Source organism: Lampetra fluviatilis, chromosome 35 (genome assembly GCF_964198595.1).
Source record: "Lampetra fluviatilis chromosome 35, kcLamFluv1.1, whole genome shotgun sequence".
Lineage (NCBI taxonomy): Eukaryota > Metazoa > Chordata > Hyperoartia > Petromyzontiformes > Petromyzontidae > Lampetra > Lampetra fluviatilis.
This window is the reverse complement of record NC_136309.1, coordinates 10,181,388-10,195,393: the sequence shown is the minus strand read 5'-3', so window position 1 is coordinate 10,195,393 and position 14,006 is coordinate 10,181,388. Positions and strand designations below refer to the sequence as shown.

Below are 14,006 nucleotides of genomic sequence, written 5' to 3'. Positions count from 1 at the left end.
TAACGTATGAAACATGGTCACTCAATAAAATACACTTCCAGTTGCGAAACAAGAAACAATGTTCCTTGAGTGAAATAACAACGAATGCAGGAATTGATGTCGAACGTTTAAGGCATTTGGCTTCCCCATATTGCAACGCAGGTCTGTCGATGTGACAGCCACAACGTGAGACAAAACCAACAATGGGGGTTTCACGCATCAATCTGTTCCCCTAGCCGTCCCTGTTCATCAACGAGCTTGTGGTGGGACCAGGGGGTGAACTCTCAGCTGGGATGTTTATGTGCTGCAGAAGATGCCAAACGGGGCTCTTGTTCACGACCATGGCGGAAACCATGGCCATCTTCTGCTTCATGATATCAGCCACGGGTTTGCTCATCATCTGCAGAGGCAACGGCGCATGGTCAATGCACGTTGGCACACTGCAATGCGCGGCGATAGCCGTGGTCGGCTACGATCAACACGGTTGGCTTACGTAGGGTGCGAAAGTCAATGTGCCTACGATACAGGTCTTGATGCTGCTCAGGTGACCAATCTTATCTTTTAGCCGAACACTGATATTGCAACCTGTATTTTGGTTTTATTTAATCATCATGTATAATGTATGCCATGTTTAATGGCACACAAGTAAGTCAGGAAGCACCATACAGGTGACCTGAATGTGCAATATTTAAACCGTTAATAGAACAATAAAGACATTTTATTTACATTTTTAACTCCTGGTGATGAAACAAACATTTTTTTTTAATCCAGTTTCTGTGCACGGGTCCAAAGGTCCGAAATGTCAAACAACCAGCAACATTAGCACTCCTAAGTTTGTAATAGAGTTGACAAGTTTCTTGAATTGAATCATGTGAATATGTCACTGTGATGTGACATTGGGCCTAAAGCGACATGAAGGCCTTCACACAATATCCTTCAGTAGTCTGTCCTACATACACATTTAAACTATAATATCTGTAACAAAGCAGATGAAACAGTGGTTCCCATCATACTATGTTCGACAACGTTTTTCTGGCTGGATTCCTGGCTGGCTGGCACGTGTGCGGCGATGACATCACCTGCATCCCACATCATCACGCCTCCAACCCCCCCACCCACCCTTAACCCCGGCCGTGTATAGCACACAAACGTGTGTGATAGGCTATCATGCTATTAAATCATACTATTATACAATGTTGAAAAACTTTTGCTGGCTGCCTGGAGGATGGACGGTGCAGTCCAAAGGACGTGTGGTCTGCGAGTTGCATTCATAAATATGAATATCAAATATAACCTCTCATTTCTGCAATCCTAGTTGAGTTCTCCAAGAAAGATAAACATTGTCACCCTGAGCCATCCGGCTCTACCGGACATCTGTGAAAACAGAGCTTTATAGTTCATCGGATTCTTCCTGTATAAATACAGTCTGATTCTGACATATTACAGTGCCTACTTTTTTTTTTCTCGCCACCACAATGAACGTGCGGTCAAACTTCTGCAGAGTACACCTGCGGGCTGATTGGGGAGAACAGCAATACTTGAATTCCCTTCGCATCGCATTTGACGGCCTTCGTGGAAAGGGAAAAGTGTTGCTCATGATTGGGAGTCCACTATTCGGGGGCATCTTAACGGTTCAAATTAAAAGCTATACGTGGATTTATTTTTTTCGGTGAGATGTGCGTGCGTACCTTCGTGATGGTGGACATGACTGACATCACTTCCTTAATGTTGTGTACTGGCATGATTTTCAGATTCGTCGTTAAGAATCTGTAAAATACGTGTATAAATCGAGCGGTGAAGCGTTTATGAGTTACACACTGTCAATTGCGTATGCTTGCAAGGCATTGCACTGCATCTACGTGCATGCTGTTTGTTCAGTTAAAGTTTTTCTGCTCAGAATTTTATAGTGCCGTACATTTTTGTTCTTGTACCGACATCTTCCGCATTCACGAATACGCAGAGGGCATAATACTTTCCTTGCAAGTCGCTTTTGTTAAAGTCAAGCTCTCTGAATCACCACACGGGCATTACCTTAAACACAGTAACCCATCTCCTAACTCAAACGTGACGTCTGTACCTCACGTGGCATCTTCATATAGTTCAGAAAAAATGTGCACTGTTAAACAACATTGACACTGATCTCCTTCTCACAATACCCAATACATCACTTATATTTATATTACGACCTTAAGAGACAAACTCCTTAAGTAAATCCACAATTTCTGAAATGTATCGCTGTTTGTTAATCCGATATTGTAAAACACGAATTAGGTTTTCCGCAATGTTTAAAAACTTCAGTTCTTCAAAGTTATCTGTATTTGTGGGAACGGGTGCTTCCTGGACAGAATGATCTTGAGGAGTGTACACTCGTAGGCGCATGAGCAATTTTATACATTTTGCCGAACACGCCGTTTGATATTTAGTTTTTACCATAATAGACAATCAAACCGCATATTCATTCATTATTGAATTCTATAACGTGCACACATTGAACTTAAAAGGACATTCAGAGGCACATGCAATCATGCATATTGTCTTGTTGAAGACTGAATGCTGCACAGTGAATTCACCATTTTAGTTTTTCTAATCAAATTATCATCAGCCATGATCCATCCACTGCTGGATTAAGCCGTCATCATATCTCACGGTCCTGTGATTATGCTTAATCCATATAGCCCTTGCACACGAGCTGATATCATTGCTTCATCTCCACACTGGACGTACTCCGAGGTGTGTTCTATCTCTCGGCTGCCTCTCTGTTGTTATCAGGAAGCCACTGGAGCTATGCAATTTTAAATCTAAATTGAAAACTAATTTCTTAAGAACTACTTTTTGTGTTTAGTTTGTTGTCCTTTCCCCAGCATCTCCGATTAGCACGGTTGGCTATGTACGGTGCGAAAGAAGTTCAACATACAGTATAAATAAATATTCTGATTCTGACATTGTAAGGTTCGACAACCGACCATCGTCCCTTCTCGCAATCGTGTCCTGCCAAAGCCCACTGACTTATATTGACACTCAGTGTAATGCCTTTAATTGCATCTTGTTGCATGATTCAAGTGTTCCTCTTCCCGTGCTCAGTATATTTCTCAGGATGCGCGTATGTCTCTCTCTCTATGCTTCATTGGAATTTTACAATGTTTTTCCTCAGTTTTTCTTTGTTCACATTTTTAGGCTTTCCAAAGATAAACGGTGTGTTTTAGTTTATATTCCATTTCATATGTTTTTCAATGACTGTACACAATATGTATATCAATTGCAAATGTATGTTTTTTTATATTCATGAGCAATTTTAACAATTACATTGCTTGCTTTAGTCATACATTTCAACTAATGCGGTGGAAACAAACTCAGCGTATTTTGTTGCAAGTAAAACATATAGTGTGCGTGTGCGTAAATGAAACGTAAAACAAAAACCCGTCGGCTAAGCTATAGTGGAATCGTTACATAGCTATTGGCAATTATGTGAGCTCTAGCAATTCGTATGTGGTAAAAAAACAACCAGCAATACGAAGACAGCACGCGGCAGCGAGAGTGCGAGCGGACGGCACGCGATGTGGGCAGAGAGAGATGATGGTGGGCTCGCTTCCCGTACGACTGAAATTCCCCCACAATCAATACTCACACCTGCGTGCGTTATGCAACACACTCGCAACACAAAGTGTCACACACTATCCACACGACGCGCGTTCGGTAAAGCTTCGTTTGAAAAACACTGCGAAAGTGTCCACGTAGCATTCCACTAATTCGAAAAAACCAAAGGCTGGGCGTGTTCGATCTCTCGGGCGGGTGGCATCACGCTCACGTGACCAAGTGAAAAACGTGTCTTCCCCCCATACCTCAACTGCAGGTGGTGCATACTCTGCATTTCCTTCTGTCCGTGGAAGCTGGCGATGAGTAAGAGAAAGCTGTTGCGATGCACCGATGAGAACTTTTCAATCTCGAGCAGGACGGGGCTCTTCATTCCCTCAGACATTTCCTCCACTGTGACAAGCTTAAAGGCCACACCTGCACTCAGCCGCAAAAATAACAGAACTGGAAACTTTGCTCGGTGGGAAAGTTGCGTATTCCAGAGCGGGGCAGCCTTCGACGCTGCGAGGGACTTCACGTGTTGAAAACGTGCGCAGTTGTAACTTCAGCATTATAAAATAATATCCGTTACGTTTACCAATAATATAATTGGGATATTGCTTTATTTTAAAAAAATTGTGAATTGTAATGTTTTTTTTTATCACAAAATGTAAAATTGTATTATTTTTACGCTGAATTTCATCGTTTTTTGCAACAACAAAAAAAACGTTCATGCCGATTCACATTATTTCTATTTTGCTTTTAAAGTGCGCGTGACAAATTGAAAGCATTGCAGTAATATCAGATTATAATATAGTCTGCGGCAACAAAATGCTTAATAATAATAACGTCTTACAGCCCAATGATTTGATCAATAGAGTAGTGCGTATTTGCCAAAGCAATACAGAGTAAAAAAGTTAATTTATAATATTACATCTGTGAGGCATTGGAATCAACGCCTCACAGAGCACTATTGTTAACATGTGGTGCAGTATTCATCAACACGTGTTAATTTTATTATATTTAGGTTTCGTTCATATTTCATCATCAACACCAAGACTCTGCTATCTATGAGTCATCTTTCACTACTGGAATCCTCAACAATGGCAGATTATATGCTGTATTGAGGCCACAATTTATTTGGTGCGCTGGTATTCTTGACGAGCCTATCGCACCACAACCCCTAGGCGAGTGAGCTGTGGGTTACGAACTTTTCTGTTTTCAAGGCGGGCTTAATGCAACAAAAACGCAATGGCAAAATTTAAAATGCACTTATTCGCGAACGGGCTGAGACCATAACACCTGTCACAGTACACAGGATAACCTGGTTAACCATTGGTGTCAGCCGTGCTGCTTTTGTACTCCAACAGAGAGGTGACGTGACTCGATACACGTGTCGCAAGATCAATAGGAATCTCTGCACCATTACAGCCATACTCGCTGCAGTGAGACAAATGGCCCTTTGTGTGTTAGTCGACTTGTCATTCACTACTCGTAGGGATTTCCTGCTCATATGAGCAATGAGGCAGTGCTCATCTCCAGTTTACAGCCTGGCCCAGTACCGAAAATCCCACATTCCTATGACGGGGGATGGGAGCGGTCTTCAAAGGGCAACCACTTGAAATCACCACGAAGTCCTGAGTCAAACAAGATTTGAAGTCGCAACCTTCTGACTTTGAGCCGCTGAGTCAACCTTGCCGGCCACCTTGTCGCGAGACAATGCCGTTGGCACACGGGTGAGTGAGTGAGTGAGAGAAGGTGCGATCAACTCTACCTGAACGTGGAAAAATAACGATGCCTGGTCCAACGGAATCAGAGTAGCGCACCTTCATCTTGCACTCCGCTAACTTCTGGATGAGTTCGTGCTCCTTGAAACACGAGGGACGCAACAAGCCAGCTTTCATTCGGAGCAGTAAAGTTCATGAATGTGACACCACATCAAGATGCTGTACAAAAGTGAGGGGCACATGTTGGGAGGAAAGGCAAGAGTATCAGGAAGGTTGGAGTATAATGGAGAAATAACCACAGGTAGACATTGAAGAGGGGGTACAGGCTGGCGGATGACCAGGGGAGTCATTCTCGAACAGTGGTCGGCAACTTTTGAAAGAAGAAGAGCCATTTTTTGGGGTTGTTGGCCAAAATAGTTCGAGAGCCTCATCACACGAAGAGCGACTTCTACATAGAAAGTATACAGCAGATGACAAACACATTCTGACTTCGATAAACAAAATAGGTGATGGAATAAACTGCATATATTTAGGTTTTTCCCGTTTAGTTATTCTTCAACAATATAGTTTGACTATTGTACATTTTATCGTCACCAAGACATTCCACAGTGACACATTCCTTGCCATATTTAATCAATTATCTTTACGGTCAATTTTATTTTTTTATTTTTTTTCAAACAAAAAATAAACGGCTGCCCGCAAGTGGGCAGCCAAGGATCCACCGCATGCTGCTCCAGAGCCGCAGGTTGGCGATTCCCTGTGCTAGAATTAGAAGCAGCAGAGGACAAGGAGCGATCTCCTCCGTGTTACGGGCCGTCCATAAATGACGTCACGCGGTTTTGGACGATTTTTCACCCCCCCCCCCTACGTCACACGGCGTCACAAAAAGTCAACCCCCCCCCCTCAAATATGACGTCACAAAGCTCTGCCCCCCGCCCAAAAAAAAACATGCTTCAAATCGCTTTAAACTATTGTCATTGTAGTGCGTAGTTAATGTGCCACTGCACTCTGATGTTGTAGGAGAATACATTTATTAAAAAGTCTATTTAATTAAGCAGAACGTGTTGCCTATATTTATTTAAAGTTGCGCATTTTGATGTGACGTCACATTTCTCAACCCCCCTCCCACCTCATCGCACATCGTCACAAATGTCTACCCCCCCCCACCTCCTAGGTGCGTGACGTCATTTATGGACGGCCCCTAACGGAGCCAACAATATTTGCATTCGATGCAATACACCAGATTCGTTTACACACACGCATACATGTGAACATGTGATGATTCACTTGCGATGTTTTTGGTTATTGTGATTCGCGTTGGTTGTCAAAGTGCGGGTGCCGTAGCTACAGGACACCACTTTATCTTGACAAATGGGCTCCATGCCAAGTGTGCAACAACATCTGCACATCTATAAGGAACAAAAGGCTAATAATAATGAGGTTGCTTGATGATGTCGATCATGCTTTTGCTTTAGAGTTCACCTTCAGGGAGGAGCTGACAATGACGGGTGCGTCTGCCTCCATACTGATAACCGCGCGTCACCGCAGCTGAAACGTACATGAACGACTCATTTTCACACTTAGATAACTTACATTACATTTTGTTTCCATTTTACCAGGTAAGGCCCACTGAGCCATATAACTCTTTGTCAGAAGCGACCTGATAACAAATGATAGCCCAACGAAGTGGATTATCTTGTGGATATTTAAACAGCCAAATATTCAAACAGCACTAACACCCCATCCCTTCTTCATCCCCATGACTCATTCCCCCCAGTTTCCCATGCCCCATCACCTCTCCTCACCCTTTCTCAACCACCTTTAGGGGCCGTCCATAAATGATGTCACGCGATTTTGGACGATTTTTACTCCCCCCCCCCCCCGTTCGTCACACGACGTCACAAAAAGTCAGAATTCCCCCCCTCAAATATGACGTCACAACGTTCTGCCCCCCCCCCCCCCCCAAATAAAACATGCTTCAAATCGCTTTAAACTATTTTCATTGTAGTTCGTATTTAATGTGGCGCTGCACTCTGATGTTGTAGGAGAAAATATTTATTAAAAAGTCTATTTAATTAAGTAGAACGTGTTGTCTATATTTATTTAAAGTTGCGCATTTTGATGTGACGTCACATTTCTCAAACCCCCCCCTTGTCACACATCGTCACAAATGTCTGACCCCCCCCCCAAGGTGCGTGACGTCATTTATGGATGGCCCCCAACCCAAAAAAAACCTGGATTATATTGGTCGCGAATGCCGACGCGTGAAACGAACGTGTGGTCTCATTAGCGCCCCCTCGTGGTCGCTGGCGATACCAGGCGTCCAACCGCAAGCACTTGCAATTCATCCAGCCTTGAATGCCCTGCCATCAACACCCTCTCGAGCCACGATCCCCGCAACAACTGCCCTGTGCCCCATCACCTCAAGCCAAGGCCGTAGCCATGGAGTCAACATTGGGAAGGACCAATATTTTCCAGGGGGTCTGGGGGTTACTCCCAGAAATTTTTTTTTAAACTAATTTTCTGCCTAAAATATTAAAAAATTCACTAACACATTTGGATGGACTTTTTTTTACAATAATGTCTAATAGTGTATTGTATTACATTGCTCTGTTTTTTCTTTTTTTACCTTTTCTTGCTTCATTGTATGTAATGTTTGAGATTAGGGATTAATAAAGTACAACCATAACCACATTATGGGCATATTTGAATATTGGGGGGTATGTGTCCCCCCCAATATATATTATGATTACGGCCTTGCCTCAAGCCATCGCTTCCTCCCCTCACAACCCATCGCACGCATCCCTCTTCCAGACAACTCACAACATCACTGCTCCACCACCCATCACATCTCCCCCCTCTTACACACCCTCTATACTCTTTGACCCCTTTTAACAACTTCCCTTCCCCCCATCACTTCACACAATAATACTCCTTCACCAGCCATTTGTGAAATTGATAGGACCCTTTGATAGTTGTGAGTCTCGAGAATCGTGTATAGGCTACAGTATTTCAATGTATTTAGTGCTAACATCTGCACCTTGTCTCTCGGACGGCCAACAAGTCTCACAGATCTCGCACTTTTTTAACATCAATATGTCATTGTATTGACATTGGCATTGTTTTATTGCCTTGTGTATTCCTGTTCACATCGTTAGATGTGTCATTTTCTGTCATTCAACAATGGGCACTGCGCTTTAGTACCAAAGTGGTGAGAAAAATAATAACTCCCGTGTCACACAACCCCCACCACTCACCCAGCAACTCAACCTCCTGTGTGGTGAAGCCACCACTGGGTGGAGTTAAACTCATTGAGAAGGCGATTCCAAATTCCTGCGATGGGGAACAGTCTACCCATAACTCCTATTTCCAGGCATAAAGTCTGCATTAATTCTAGATTTGAAGCTTTCGTGACTGCAAGGATTAATATTCTTAGTTTGTTTCGGTAAAGTCACGTAGGTAAAACATTACAATTAATAAAAGTAAACTAAAATAAAATAAAAATCACGACGTTTCGGAGGCAACACAAGCTTCCGTCTTCAGGTGGAACCGTCACAGCCACGACAGCTGTATCAAGTAAATGAGAGATTGCAAGAGCTACCACTCCGTATATATAATGGTTGGAGAGGGGGAAGGGCCAAGTACGGCATTAAACCACACATACTTGAGAACAAAACATGCAAACAAACATTCTACGATAACATATTAACTGATTGGTGTAGGGCAATACGTTTAAAAGGCAATGTATATATTATCATAGCACGTGTGTTTGCATGTTTTGCCCCAAGTATGTTTGGTCAACGCAGACTTGATGCCTTGAAATAGCTTTATTTTGGCGTTTGAACATCTTAACACCCTTGATTTTAAGCTTTTGTGGCTGCAGGAATCCATACTCTTTGGTTCTTTCGGTAAAGTCACGTGGGTATTTTGTATTTGATACCTACGTGACTTTACCGAAAGAACCAGAGTATGAATCTTAACACCCGTTTTATTGTCACGCGTTTGTGTTCATCAGTCTACCCATAGATGTGTCCCAATCTCTTGTGCGAGTTCTACTCGCGACGAGGATTCGTCATCGCAAACTCGACACGAAGCACGCACTGCTGATGAGACTCATGCAGTCGAAATCGTTCTACAGTTTTAGATTTGAAGCTTTCGTGACTGCAAGGGTTCATACTCGTAGGTTTTTTCGGTAAATTCACGTAGGTAAAAACAAAAATAAATAATAAAAACAATAGAAATAAAAATATATTATTAATATATAATAAATTAATTAGAAATAATAATAGAAATAAAAAAAATATTATTTGATTTCTATTATTATTTTTATTATTTATTTTTATTTTTACCTACGTGACTTTACCGAAAAAACCTAAGAGTAATGTTCTACAGTTTTCCTGCTGTAAATACAAACATTGATCCACCTGTGCGCTGTTTAATCAGCGCACTAATTATCCACACACGATTGTCATTCATTCAATTGGACTTGAACACGGATTATCTCTGGAAGTTTTGCACAAGCTTTTGATAATGCCAAGTATTCTATGGAATTATTGCGATATCGTCTTCACGATAAGCTGTTAATTTTCGTGATATGACGATTATCGCGATATCAGCTTCCCCTAACTTTGTTATTGGTAATGTATTGTATTGTTGCATTGGCGCAGTTCAAGTACGAATTAGCTATACATTCACTCAACATGAATCATAATAATCGTAACTTTACAATCTTTGAGAACTCTTATACGCGTCATGGATATTACATTCGTCAGCGATACGAGTGATGATAATGCGTACACGCACTCAAGCATTACATTGTAGAATTTAATCCGCATTACTACCCATTATTTGCCGCGTAAGTAGTGGCACACTAAATACAGTATCGCGTACGATATTTAACACTAAGTAAAAATTAATACCGACTTCTGCGGATTATAAGACGCTCCGTAAAGTAAGACGGCCTCTAAAACTTGTCAATAAATTCTAGATTTGAAGCTTTTGTGACTGCAAGGATTCATACTCTTAGGTTCTTTCGGTAAAGTCACGCAGGTAAAATAAGAATAAAATAAAAAAAATGAGTTATTTTCATCTATTATTAATTTATTATTATTTACCTACGTATAAAATAGTAATAAATGAGTTATTTTCATTTAGTCGTATTTTATTTTATTATTATTATTTTACCTACGTATAAAATAATAATAAAGTAAAATAATAAATGAGTTGTGCGCATTTATTATTATTTTATTATTATTATTTACCTACGTAAAAAATAATAAAAAATAATAACAAAATAAAATAAAAGTAACTAATTTATTATTTTAAAAAATTATTATTATTATTATTTTGCCTACGTGACTTTGTCAATAAAGTTACACAAATTCTGCAAAGTTAAAGATCCCCTCCTGTGTCGCCTGTAACAAACTGTTGGGGGCAAGTGTTGTTAGCGAGCAGCACACGAGGGGGTGGGTGGCCAACACCACGCCCGACCGCCTTTGTCTCCCCAAGTGGCGATGTTTACTACACATTTGAGGCTGAGTCGACCTAGGGGAGGCCCAGCAACGGTTCAGATCATTCGCCACTTGTGTTGACCGTGAGCTGGAATAGAACTTGGGCGTCAAATTTACCTGCGAAATACTTCAACGGTAATGAGGAGACGTCACCTAACTGCAATGTTGTTACTCTATGAGGGAAATGTGTTACAAGGCGCGAATTAAATGTGTAAATATATCAATTGTTTATCACTTTAAGTGATCGTCATACTTTAATTGAAGGCATTCAATGAGGCATTTCTGTCAAGAAACGATATATTTCAGGAATACATACAATTATTGACTGACGATAATCGCGGTTCTTACACAGCGCGATGCAGGACACGGGCGTGCGTGATGACGACACGGGCATGCGTGATGACGACACGGGCATGCGTGGTGACAACACGAGCGTGCGTGATGACGACACGCGCAAACAGCCCAGGAACGTGGCTCCGCCTACGTAACGCCTCCTGGCGGTGATGACATCATGCTACGAGCTTGCGCGATGACATCATGCTATGAGCTTGCGCGATGACATCATGCTACGTGTTTGCGCGATGACATCATACGTAAACAAACCCTAACATTCAACTTTCAATGTAATATACCAGGTCAAATAATTATTTGGTGATGCTGCTTGTGTTGGCAGTGGTGCACAAGCACAAATGGTAACAACTGAAATGCCACATATTTGTCAAATAACACTGTGGCCTTAATACTGCTTCATTATAAAGATAGGCAACTTATTTGAGATTCATATTCTTGGTTATTTCGGTAAAGTCACGTAGAAGGGAAATCATAACATAATAAAAATATAAAACAATAAAAATATGTTATATATTAGAAAATATATTATATATTTTTATTGTTTTATTATTTCCCGTCTACGAGATTTTACCGAAAGAACCAATAATATGAATCCCTGCAGTCACGAAAGCTTTAAATCATAATTTAGTTGAGATTGTAATTTGTGACCAGGTAACTTCTGTAAAATAGCTATTTTAGCTCAATGCGCATTACCTGGTAAAATAAAAAAAATAGTTTAGTGGTTTAATACTTTTCTGCTATAAATTTCCCTCCATGATGTTGACAAGCCACTTTGTTGAGCTGTCATTTGTGGCCAGGTCGCTTGTGAAAAATAAGCTAAATTGTATTTGTACTGTATGTGTTTTGGTTATTGTTTAACTTTCTTGTACTTTGCGTTAACTATCGTATTTTTGTTCTGTTTGTCGTTGTAACGTTCTTACTCGCCCCTACTGGACATCTGTGAAACAAAAGCGCTTTATAGCTCATCGGATTCCTCCTGCAGTCTAAATAAATATTCAGATCTGATTCCTTAAAAGGAGCCGTGACAATGTTCGTTACACGTGATGAAAAGCAATGTTCGTTGAGGTATCTTTGTGGCCAGGTTACTTCTGAAAAAGAGAAAAGCAATGTTCGTTGAGGTATCTTTGTGGCCAGGTTACTTCTGAAAAAGAGATTATAGCTGAGTGGACCTGCAGTGGGTAAAGTAGTGAATTAGTTAGTTAAAGTGCGCGATGACGTCACGAGTGGGGGAGGGCAGGCCGTGGTGACGTCATCACAGTAGCAGTAGGAGCTGCTGAAGAGTGGGTGGTGGAGGGGGTGGGGGCTGAAGAAGAGTGGGTGGTGGAGGGGTGGGGGCTGCTGAAGAGTGGGTGGTGGAGGGGGTGGGGGCTGAAGAAGAGTGGGTGGTGGAGGGGTGGGGGCTGAAGAAGAGTGGGTGGTGGAGGGGGTGGGGGCTGAAGAAGAGTGGGTGGTGGAGGGGTGGGGGCTGCTGAAGAGTGGGTGGTGGAGGGGGTGGGGGCTAAAGAAGAGTGGGTGGTGGAGGGGTGGGGGCTGAAGAAGAGTGGGTGGTGGAGGGGGTGGGGGCTGAAGAAGAGTGGGTGGTGGAGGGGTGGGGGCTGCTGAAGAGTGGGTGGTGGAGGGGGTGGGGGCTGAAGAAGAGTGGGTGGTGGAGGGGTGGGGGCTGAAGAACAGTGGGTGGTGGAGGGGGTGGGGGCTGAAGAAGAGTGGGTGGTGGAGGGGTGGGGGCTGCTGAAGAGTGGGTGGTGGAGGGGGTGGGGGCTGAAGAAGAGTGGGTGGTGGAGGGGTGGGGGCTGCTGAAGAGTGGGTGGTGGAGGGGGTGGGGGCTGCTGAAGAGTGGGTGGTGGAGGGGTGGGGGCTGAAGAAGAGTGGGTGGTGGAGGGGGTGGGGGCTGCTGAAGAGTGGGTGGTGGAGGGGTGGGGGCTGAAGAAGAGTGGGTGGTGGAGGGGGTGGGGGCTGCTGAAGAGTGGGTGGTGGAGGGGTGGGGGCTGAAGAAGAGTGGGTGGTGGAGGGGTGGGGGCTGAAGAAGAGTGGGTGGTGGAGGGGTGGGGGCTGCTGAAGAGTGGGTGGTGGAGGGGTGGAGGCTGCTGAAGAGTGGGTGGTGGAGGGGTGGGGGCTGAAGAAGTGTGGGTGGTGGAGGGGGTGGGGGCTGAAGATGAGTGGGTGGTGGAGGGGTGGGGGCTGAAGAAGAGTGGGTGGTGGAGGGGTGGGGGCTGCTGAAGAGTGGGTGGTGGAGGGGTGGGGACTGCTGAAGAGTGGGTGGTGGAGGGGTGGGGGCTGAAGAAGAGTGGGTGGTGGAGGGGTGGGGGCTGAAGAAGAGTGGGTGGTGGAGGGGTGGGGGCTGAAGATGAGTGGGTGGTGGAGGGGTGGGGGCTGCTGAAGAGTGGGTGGTGGAGGGGTGGGGGCTGAAGACGAGTGGGTGGTGGAGGGGGTGGGGGCTGAAGAAGAGTGGGTGGTGGAGGGGTGGGGGCTGAAGATGAGTGGGTGGTGGAGGGGTGGGGGCTGCTGAAGAGTGGGTGGTGGAGGGGTGGGGGCTGAAGACGAGTGGGTGGTGGAGGGGGTGGGGGCTGCTGGAAAGTGGGTGGTGGAGGGGTGGGGGCTGCTGAAGAGTGGGTGGTGGAGGGGTGGGGGCTGCTGAAGAGTGGGTGGTGGAGAGGTGGGGGCTGGTGAAGAGTGGGTAGTAAAGGGGGTGGGGGCTGCCGAAGAGTGGGTGGTGGAGGGGGTGGGGGCTGCTGAAGAGTGGGTGGTGGAGGGGTGGGGGCTGGTGAAGAGTGGGTGGTGGAGGGGTGGGGGCTGCTGAAGAGAGGGTGGTGGAGGGGTGGGGGCTGCTTTGGAGGGGGTGGGGGCTGCTGAAGAGGGGGAGTTGGTGGAG

At 44.2% G+C, this 14,006-nt stretch overlaps 1 protein-coding gene across 1 annotated transcript; it reads right to left on the bottom strand.

Annotated features, from left to right (window-relative positions):
• Positions 1-211: 211 nt before the first annotated feature.
• Positions 212-11,201, bottom strand: C35H1orf146 (chromosome 35 C1orf146 homolog). The gene is made up of 6 exons (XM_078873066.1): positions 11,137-11,201; positions 8,103-8,106; positions 5,324-5,417; positions 3,819-3,987; positions 1,668-1,746; positions 212-379 (listed from the first exon to the last, which is right to left on the bottom strand). Exons 1-6 carry the CDS (start codon positions 11,199-11,201, stop codon positions 212-214), a joined length of 579 nt encoding a protein of 192 aa, XP_078729192.1.
• Between the last annotated feature and the right edge of the window lie 2,805 nt (positions 11,202-14,006).

Coding starts and splice junctions, on each gene's coding strand:
- C35H1orf146 (XM_078873066.1), bottom strand. CDS start 11,201: ATGCCCGTGTCGTCATCACGCATGCCCGTGTCGTCATCACGCACGCCC. Junction 1,747..3,818: donor ATGCACCACCTGCAGTTGAG/GTATGGGGGGAA, acceptor CGTATTTTACAG/ATTCTTAACGACGAATCTGA. Junction 380..1,667: donor TCATGTCCACCATCACGAAG/GTACGCACGCAC, acceptor TTGCCTCTGCAG/ATGATGAGCAAACCCGTGGC.